At 46.8% G+C, this 10681-nt stretch overlaps 1 protein-coding gene across 1 annotated transcript; it reads left to right on the forward strand.

The window, feature by feature from the left end:
* Window positions 1-9636: 9636 nt before the first annotated feature.
* LOC147961621 (protein FAR1-RELATED SEQUENCE 5-like) lies at window positions 9637-10424 on the forward strand. The gene is made up of 2 exons (XM_087533878.1): window positions 9637-9817; window positions 9910-10424. Exons 1-2 carry the CDS (start codon window positions 9637-9639, stop codon window positions 10422-10424), a joined length of 696 nt encoding a protein of 231 aa, XP_087390004.1.
* Window positions 10425-10681: the final 257 nt, after the last annotated feature.

Here is a 10681-nt window from a genome sequence, read left to right on the forward strand (position 1 = left end):
CCTCCTTTCCCTTCCTGATCATACTTAGTGATGTCTTCAAATCCATCACCATCATCGCTACATCATTTTGTTTCCACAAAATGAAACTAAGCAAGAAGCATTATTAGTAGAGAACAACTCATACGACCTCAATTCTAATGTATTAGAGAAAGCGCGAAGATTGAGAGGCTCGCAATGGTATTTGCAGCGGCGCAAGAGGGCCTCTAGGATCTTTAGGAAGATAGGGTGGTCGTCACCGGCAAGTACATGCAGCCCCTCTGGGAAGTCGTACTCACCCACCGCCTCTATCCCTTTCCTTTTGTCCTCACCAACCATCACCGTGTCTTCCGAATTTTCCACCCTAGTAAAGTCGACATCGTTATAATACATACCAAGAAGCAAATAGAAACCCCGTAGATCCAATAACTGAAGACACAACCCTAAAAGATCCCTCCTTCTATACAAGGCTACAATGGCTTCCTCGCCACGGGCAGAAGCCAGGAAGGAGTGGAAATCTTTTCGTCCGAAGACGGAATGTGTCCCCCACCCACGCATGTGTGATACTTTCCACTCCATAATGGTTACAGCTGAAATTATTTTTTAGTCCGAAAGGTCAACATGTCTATTTATGCCGGGACATATGGTTTCTTCAATGAGTAGGAGTAAACCACGTTCAATTTACTGGTTTTGCACTTTGTATTTTGGTTTACCACCAATTCCTAGAGTGGAGAGATATCATGTTATTAGGGCATGTTAGGGCTGGCTCATGCGTTTAGTATTAGCTGAAGAGAAGTTACTTTTTGGGAGAATTTGGTGTAAAAAGTAATAGTCCATCCATAGCTATCTTACAGAACTGTTCTAATCAATCTAAAAACAAAGATGTTCATAACTATAAAGTGTCCTGACAGCTCAAGAATTTGTGATATTTTATTTCATTTCATCGTAACTTTGTTACTTCTCGACTATTTCAAACGCTTACCCTTCAAAAGGGAAGAAAATCCATTTTTCCATTTTTGGTAGGAAATATCATATATGGAAGGAAACCAAGGAGAACTACTTCAAATCAAGCCAAATGGAGCAACTTCCTTGTGCAAATCCAAGCCAACACACACAACAGAGAAAAAGACGGTCTTCCATACAACCACGAGCGCTCATATGAGCGATCGCATGAACTGCCAAGAGCTCCGCCACGTCTATACAAGACAATTTTGCGAAGGAGACCATGGGAGAAGAGAACCCTAGCCACTGCCACCATGTCCAGAACAGAAGAAGAAGGGAGCCTAAGAACCTTTAGAATTTTTCTTAGTTTTGGTACTTCCATCATCTCCATCATCCTCTCATCCTTCACTATTGTAAGAGGAATTTGAACATGTGGGAACAAGTTGTAAACTCTATTCACTCTCATGTGAAGATGAATACTAGTTGAATTATCCATTTCATCTTATTCACTAGTAGAAAATAGGGCTTTGGTCCAGGCCGGGTCAGCTCATTAGTACCGGTTCAGTCCAGAACCGGGACCAATGTGGGCATTGGTCCCGGTTCGTGAGCCTAGGGGGCCGGCCGGGCCACGTAGGCCATTGGTCCCGGTTCATCTGGACCTTTTGGTCCCGGTTGGTGGGATGAACCGGGACCAATTGGCCTCGCTCCTGGCCCACCACCATTGGTCCCGGTTGGTGGCTTGAACCGGGACCAAAGGCTCCCCTTTAGTCCCGGCTCATGTCACCAAACGGGAACAATGAGGTGCCTATATATACCCCTCGCTCGCAAGCAGAGCACCCCAGTGCTCTGTTTTTCTCTAGCCGAGGGGGAGAGGGCTTGGTGGTGCTCTAGCTCACCTCCTATGCACAAAAGGTGTTCGATGGAATTCCTGAGCCTCACTACTTAAGCATTCTCCTCTCCAAGCTCGACCTCCAAGCTCCATTTTCCATAATATTTGTCTAGGTTTACTGGTCCGTCATGCCCCGTCCCCGTCTTCACCGCTGTCGATCACCCGCGCCGAGCTCATCGCCGGCACCACCGTGGTGAGCCTCTTGTTCTTATCTTCTTTCTGAAAGGAAAAATATTCTTACTTGTATGTTTACATAGATACTTGTATTATTTTCTTACTTTTATTATTGCATCTTATATAGTGCGATGGTTTTGGTATCCGCCCCCATCGGCCCTCGTCCTGTCTATGATTTGGATGTGGTATATATATTATCTTTATAACTATTGGTTCATTTATTGTTTATGAAAATTATGCCGACTAACGTGACATAGATTTTATTTATGTAGGATGTATGTGAATCAGAAATGCCAACCGACCCTATTGTCGAGAGGTTAAATTTAGTTGAAGAAGAAAACAATTTGTTGAAGGAAAAAATAAAAAAAATTGAGGAGGAGAAGATGATATTGGAGTTGCATGTTGCGGATGTCGTCGATGATCACAAGATCAAGATGGATGCAATGCACTTGAAGATTAGAAAGATTAGAAAATATGCCATTCATACCGAGGCTTGGTATCACTATGCCGTTGGATCAATTGTTACCTTGGTTGCGATTATGATCGCATTTGTTTTCGCATTGAAATGTTTTACATAGTTTCAATGTATGGTTTAATTAATTAGATGCTCTGGAGAGCTATATTTTGTTAGATGAGAACTATGTATGCACTTTGGTTTTAATGTGATGATGAACTTCTATTAATTTGGACACTTAATTATATATAATGCACGCAGATGAACCGACAATGGATGTACGGTGACAGACACACCCGCGAGTACATTAAGGGCGTGCATGAGTTTCTCGATGCGGCTGAGGCAAACAAGCAGAATGGTTTTCTGTGTTGTCCATGGACTGAATGTGGGAATACAAGGTCTTACTCTAACCAGAAATATCTTCACTCCCACCTGCTTTACAAGGGTTTCATGCCACACTATAATGTTTGGACGAGGCACGGAGAAATAGGGGTTATGATGGAAGACGGCGAAGAAGAAGAGTACGATGACAATTATGTGCCCCCTGAATACGGTGATGCTGCAACGGGGGGAGCTGGTGAACATCAAGAGGAACCAGACGATGTGCCCAATGATGCTGCAACGGTGAAGCTGCCGAAGATCAAGAGGAACCAGATAATGTGCCCGATGATGATGATCTCCGCCGGGTCATTGTCGATGCAAGGACGCAATGCGAAAGCCAAAAGGAGAAGCTGAAGTTCGATCGCATGTTAGAGGATCACAAAAAAGGGTTATACCCCAATTGTGAAGATGGCAACACAAAGCTTGGTACCATACTGGAATTGCTACAGTGGAAGGCAGAGAATGCTGTGGATGACAAAGGATTTGAGAAGCTACTGAAAATATTGAAGAAGAAGCTTCCAAAGGATAACGAATTGCCCGACAGTACATACGCAGCAAAGAAGGTCGTATGCCCTCTAGGATTGGAGGTGGAGAAGATACATGCATGCCCTAATGACTGCATCCTCTACCATGGTGCGTACAAGGATCTGAACGCATGCCTAGTATGCGGTGCATTGTGGTATAAGATCAGACGAGATGACCCTGGTGATGTTGACGCCGAGCCCCCCAGGAAGAGGGTTCCTGCGAAGGTGATGTGGTATGCTCCTATAATACCACGGTTGAAACGTCTGTTCAGAAACGAAGAGCATGCCAAGTTGATGTGATGGCACAGTGAGAACCGAAAGAAATATGGGAAGTTGAGAGCACCCGCTGACGGGTCGCAGTGGAGAAAAATCGAGAGAAAGTACTGGGATGAGTTTGCAAAGGTCCCAAGGAATGTATGGTTTGCTTTAAGCGAGGATGGCATTAATCCTTTCGGGGAGCAGAGCAGCAATCACAGCACCTGGCCCGTGACTCTATGTATCTATAACCTTCCTCCTTGGATGCGCATGAAGCGAAAGTTCATTATGATGCCAGTTCTCATCCAAGGCCCTAAGCAACCCGGCAACGACATTGATGTGTACCTAAGGCCATTAGTTGAAGAACTTTTACAGCTGTGGAATGGAAACGATGTAAGTGCGTGGGATGAGCACAAACAAGAGGAATTTAACCTGCACGCGTTGTTGTTTGTAACCATCAACTATTGGCCCGCTCTCAGTAACCTTTTAGGACAGACAAACAAGGGATACCACGCATGCACACACTATTTAGCTAATATCGAAAGTATATACTTGGACAAATGCAGGAAGAATGTGTACCTGGGCCACCGTCGATTTCTTCCGACCAACCATCAATGTCGAAAGAAAGGCAAGCATTTCAAAGGCGAGGCAGATCACCGGAAGAAGCCCGCCATGCGTACCGGTGATCACGTACTTGCTATGGCCAATGATTTACATGTAATCTTTGGAAAGGGTCCCGGCGGACTAGCTATTCCGAATGAAGCTGAGGGACGCGCACCCATGTGGAAGAAGAAATCTATATTTTGGGACCTACCCTACTGGAAGGACCTAGAGGTCCGCTCTTCGATCGAAGCACGTGACGAAGAACCTTTGCGTGAACCTTCTAGGCTTCTTGGGCGTGTATGGGAAGACAAAAGATACAGCTGAGGCACGGGAGGACCTGCAAAGTTTGCACGAAAAATACGGCATGCCTCCAAAGTAGTATGAAGGTCCTGCCAGCTACGCTCTTACCAAAGAAGAGAAGGAAATCTTCTTTGAATGCCTGCTTAGTATGAAGGTCCCGACTGACTTCTCATTGAATATAAAGAGAATAATAAATATGCCAGAGAAGAAGTTCCAGAACCTAAAGTCTCATGACTTCCACGTGATTATGAAGCAACTGCTTCCGGTTGCATTGAGGGGCCTTCTACCGGAAAACGTCCGATTAGCCATTGTGAAGCTATGTGCATTCCTCAATGCAATCTCTCACAAGGTGATCGATCGAGAAATCATACCAAGGCTAAGGAGTGATGTGGCGCAATGTCTTGTCATGACGCACGTCCTAGTTTATCTAGTTGACGAGATCGTCATTCTGGGCCCCGCATTTCTACACAATATGTACCCCTTTGAGAGGTTCATGGGAGTCCTAAAGAAATATGTCCGTAACCGCGCTAGGCCAGAAGGAAGCATCTCCATGGGCCATCAAATAGAGGATGTCATTGGGTTTTGTGTTGACTTCATTCCTAGCCTTAAGAAGATAGGTCTCCCTAAATCGTGGTATGAGGGGAGACTGACTGGAAAAGGCACGCTTGGAGGGGACTCAATAATATGCAGGGACGGATATTCTTGGTCTCAAGCACACTACACAGTTCTACAGAACTCTACCTTGGTGACCCTGTATGTCGATGAACACAAGAACAGTCTGCCCTCCAAACACCCAGAGCAGTGCGACGACTGGATTACATGTGAACACATCAAGACTTTCAACAGTTGGTTGGAAACACGTCTCAGAGGTGACAACACTGTTTGTGATGAGTTGTACTCGTTGTCCAGGGGACCATCTTCGACTGTATAGACTTACAAAGGATACGAGATAAATGGGAATACATTTTACACGATCACCCAAGATCAAAAGAGCACCAACCAAAACAGTGGTGTCCGCTTTGATGCAGCAACCGAGAGGGGAATGACACATATTATGGTTACATAGTGCACATATGGGAACTTGACTACGGACATGATTTTAAGGTCCATTTTTTTAAGTGCAAATGTGTCAATCTATCAGGAGGCGGGGTACAGGTAGACCCACGGTACGTGTCGGGGATATACCCCACGGCGTAAACCGGCTGCAAGTTAACCCGGCCAGGACTTGGCGGTTTATCTGAAGACCCCGCTGACACTTGGCGAGTTGCTAGCGACCCGCCCTGACCTGGCGGTTTACAAGCAACCCACCTGGTCTTATGACTCACTAGTGATCCGGCGTGTGGGACAGACGGATGACAAGGCCCAAGGCCCAGAAGGCCGGTTCACGTTTAATGGTGGGCCGGTTTAAGAGGAAAGGCATGAGGAACGTTTATCTTACAAGGAGTTAAGACCTGGACTTGTATCCGGTTTGTATTAGAGATAGACTAGTCCTAATCCTAATAGGACTCTACATGTAACCCGCCCCTCCAACATATATAAGGAGGGGCAGGGCTCCCTAAAAAGGGGGACAAGATTCACAAGTTCCATGAGTTGGACAAGTTAGGTTTAGACAATAGCTCGCGAGATAGAGCAATCTTGTAACCATGGTCATCATCATTAATATCAATGAAATAGGATGTAGGCTTTTACCTCCACCGTGAGGGGCCGAACCTGGGTAAAAACATCGCGTCTCTCGTCCTGCTCAACCCCTCTCAAGCTACCACATAGATGCGTTGGCCTCGTGACTAAGTCCTGACACTAAAGACATCTGCCGTGACAATTCCACGACAGTTGGCGCCCACTGTGGGGCACGCGCACGGTGGTGTTGAGCTCTTGGAGGGATCTTTTCGAGGGATCAAGAAGCTTGCAATTCATCGGATGAAGAAAAATTTCAGAAATTAGGGTTGCATCAAGTGCGCCGCCGCAAAATTGCCGAGTTGACCATACCAAGAGGCAATACAATTCGAAGACAGATAAAAAGATTTGAGTCACACGTGTGGTGTGGAGGGCAACCCGCCCGCACGCATCGTGTGGCATGGACGGGAACCGCCCCGCACGACCCCGTCCGCGCGCACAAAAGCGCGCCCACACGTCCGGTGCGTGGCAACCCCGCCCGCACTGCCTCGTCCGGGCCAGACGAGCCGCTGCCCGCACGACCCAGCCGTTCCCGGCCTGCGATCCGTCCCCTCTCTCGTCTGTGCCCTCGCCCCCCGCTTGTCGAACCCCGACCTCCGTCGCTGGCCATCTCTGTAGGGCGCTCCCACCGCAAACCACACCCCTTATCTCCCCCCACCCCATCCCACTCCAACAACGCCCTCCAGAGACGACCAGCTAAAAGCAGGTGAATCTCCCGATCTCCCTACTGTTTCTCATCCTCCTTCTGGGCAGAAAATTGCAAAATTACCGACGAAGTTGGCAACTAGATCCATCCTACAGGGTTAAAACACTGCATACATTGTGTGACTTCGCAGTTGCCAAGCAGAATACATTAGATCTGCCGTGTAGTACGCTAGAGATAACCGTGAGTTCTCAGTAGGTTGATGCTCCTAGTTGGTGAATGAATGGATGTGCAGGAATCCATAAAAAGGGAGAGAGAATTGATAAATTTGGAATAATGGGGGGTGTGAAAATTAATTGCCATTGGTGTATTTTCGTCAACTGCCACCATGTCAACTTATAGCTTGCCATCCTATTGTAGAGCCTGATGCCATCGAATCAAACAGATAGCTAGCACCAGATTTTAGAAAAGGATAGTGGATGTGCATGTCCTACTAGCCATCATATGTTGGTTGCCAACGCATGAAAATGTGATAGCACTGACGTGTTAACTTCTACATGAAAGCAGCACAATGATAAAAAAAATTTGGATTGTTGATGCCTTCTTGTTCATCCAGTGATTGAGAGCACATCAGAACAGAAGCGAGACACGGAAAAGAATGAATCACGAAGATGGTGCAGATGATTGGGGTTCTCAAAGGCCAGAAACGCCGCCACCTTTCGATGCATCAGAGTATAGTCAGCTCATCTCTGCAGGGCCGTTGCTGCCGCTGCTAGAACAGTATGCAGGCGTAGGTACAATGCGTGCTAAAAAATGAAGAGAAACATTTGCCATCTTCGCGACGATGGACATGACATTCTACTTATGTCGTGCACTGTCATTTGTCTTGCAAGTTCTTATGACCAGAACACTCTTAGGGGGGCCCCGTGGCAAGTGCAGTCACAAGGCGCTAACGCTGACAAATGTACGGGCAGCCAACTCCAACTAGCTAGTATGGATAATCAAGGTAATGCAAAAACGAAAAAAGAGCACATAGTGCTGTGGACATGAAAAATGAACATGAAAAAAAGATGGCAAAAGGACTCACGAGTTATCACGGGTGTAAAATGCAGTGCCTTCGTGCAGCACGTGGAATCGGGCAGCGCCCATGTACCTGCCATCGACGTCATACACAGGTGAGTCCATAAACATAGTGAAGATGCGGATGCTCAGTCAGCACAAGGAGCATAGTTGACAACTACAAAAATTGCCATGACTGGTCTTCTACGGTTCTCGTGTATTAAAAACAACATTTGCCATCTCTGCACACCTGCAGTTGCCATGTAGGAAAAGCTGCAGTTGCCATTTCATGACAACTGCAATTGCCATCTAGTAATAAACTGCGATTGCCCTACCGATGCAACTTCAGTTGCCATGCAAGCAAAAATGCATTTGCCACATAAGGGCAACTGCAGTTTCCGTGCTCGCACGAAATGCGTTTGCCACGATTTGACCAACCACTACTATTATTGCAGGTTATTACGCTGGCGGTGAGCCGGCAAATGTCTCCTGGCAAGCTTCGCAAATCCCTGGTGGTTCACGTCATTATGGTGTAACAGACCACACACGATGGTCAAATAGAGCACAACAAGGTAGAGGGAAAATATCTGAACCACAAAAAACAGCGCTACATTTGTAGTTATTTGTAGGCGAAACAATGGTTGCCATGTTTGTTGAATAGTAGGTGCCATGTCTACACACCTACAGCTGCCATAAAAATGACCACCCACAGACTGACGGCTTGCTGTGTGTAAAAGATGTCATGGAAAATCACTCGAAGATGGTGTGATCCGTTGCGATCCACATGTTATCCAACACAAAATTCTTAATCTCGTACGTGTTTTTCCCTGTTACAGAACCTGCAACTACAATGCACAGCGGCGCCGGCACATCTACTGCGGGGAGCTCTGAGCGCATGGAAGACGCGTTCCACCAGACAACAGACAAACATGCCGCAAACAATTTCGAGTCAGAGTCGGGAATGGCAATCATTCCAGCAATGCCGGCAAGCACCCCTTTGAACACAAGCACTGGCAACTCTCAGGTAGATGGGACTGCCGCCCATACTGAAGTGAACGATGAAATTGACGATGACGCGCAAGGGGATGAAGATGGTGGGCAATCAGAGATCGTGGTGCCTCAGCCACCGTACATTGGGCAGAGATTTGAGTCATTCGAAGCAGCAAAGGAATACTACCAGACATATGCACAGTTCCATGGGTTTGCGGTGAACACCGAGTACCATAGGAAAATTAAGAAAACTAACGAGTACAGCAGAGGTGAGATCAGCTGCCACAAGGCACGCAGGAACAAGAAGGGGAAAGGCGATGCGCCTATCATTCCGGAACGAAAGAGAAGTATCATTCAGAAGACTGAGTGCCCTGTCCGGTGTAAGCTAAACGTAGATGGAGCACAGTGGGTGGTCAATGAGTATTTTGACGAGCACAACCACCAACTGATAAAGAAGTTCGACCTGGTGAAATTTCTGACCGCCCACAGAGCGTTCACCCCCGTCGAAAGGCAATTCGTAAAGCTGCTACATGATTATAACGTCGGTCCATCGAGAATGGTGTAGATACTATCTCTCATCCACAGCAAAAAGGGGACTCTGAGTAGCATGCCGTACATACCAGCTGACGTCACAAACCTACGGGCAAGGTACCATAGAGAGAGCAAGTTGGCAGACATAGAGGCCACAATTGCCTACTTCGATGAGAAAGCCAAAGAAGATGCAGATTTCTTCTACAGGATAAGGTAGGACGATGAGGACCGTGTCAGGAACATGTATTGGGTGGATGGTCTTGCAAGGAGAGCCTACAAACATTTCCAAGATTGCATTTCATTCGACGCGACGTACCTCACCAACATGTACAAGATGCCGTGCGCTCCGTTCATAGGGATAAATAACCACAATCAGTCATTGCAGTTCGGCTACGGGCTCGCCGGAACAAAGACACGGATGGGTACGTTTGGCTGTTCAAGACCTTCTTGGAGTGCATGGATGGACTTGCTCCGACGAACATAATAACGGACCAGGATTTCAGCATGCGTGCAGGCATAGAGGAGGTCTTTCCGTTGGCAGTGCACAGGCACTATAGGTGGCACATTATAAAGAAGGCTGAGGAGACGCTAGGACCGTTCTTTGCTGACCGTCCAGAGCTGCACAAGGCATTCAAACTGTGCGTGGACCACAGCTTGACGGTGGAGGAGTTTGAAAGGAGCTGGATGGCCATGACTGAAACACATCAAGTCCAAGACAACGAGACTCTTGTAAGCCTGTGGGAGAAGCGAATGTACTGGGTGCCGGCCTACTTCATGCAGTGCTTCTTCCCCTTTCTGCAGACTACGCAGCGCAGCGAGGGATTCAATGCTGTTTTGAAGCGGTACGTCAGTCCTGGCAACTCATTGCTACAGTTTGCCAAGCAGTACACAGCTTTGCAACAAAAAATTCTGGGATCTGAGCTGCAGCAAGAAGCGAACACCGCGCTAAAGCAGCCAAAATTGCTAACGTACTTACCGATGGAGAGGCAAATGAGCAAGATACACACCAACAAGGTCTTTAACAAGTAAGTCAGTTGCGTTACAGTCTTATTTGCAGAAAAAGCACCAAGTCAGTATGTGCCTTATAGAGTGCGATGCAGTTGCCATGATTTTGCGGTTTCCTTGTTTAATAAAGTACTGTTTGCCATGCTTACTCAGATGCAGTTGTCATATTCAATAGAAATTCTGTTTGTCATGCTTACCCGAATGCAGTTTCAATGTTCAATGAAATGCAGTTGCCATGTTTAATGCAATGTACTTCCACTGGACATGTTGGTGTGCAAATG

Source organism: Triticum urartu, chromosome 7A (genome assembly GCF_056163025.1).
Source record: "Triticum urartu cultivar PI428250 chromosome 7A, HENAU_Tu73, whole genome shotgun sequence".
In the NCBI taxonomy this organism is placed as follows: domain Eukaryota; kingdom Viridiplantae; phylum Streptophyta; class Magnoliopsida; order Poales; family Poaceae; genus Triticum; species Triticum urartu.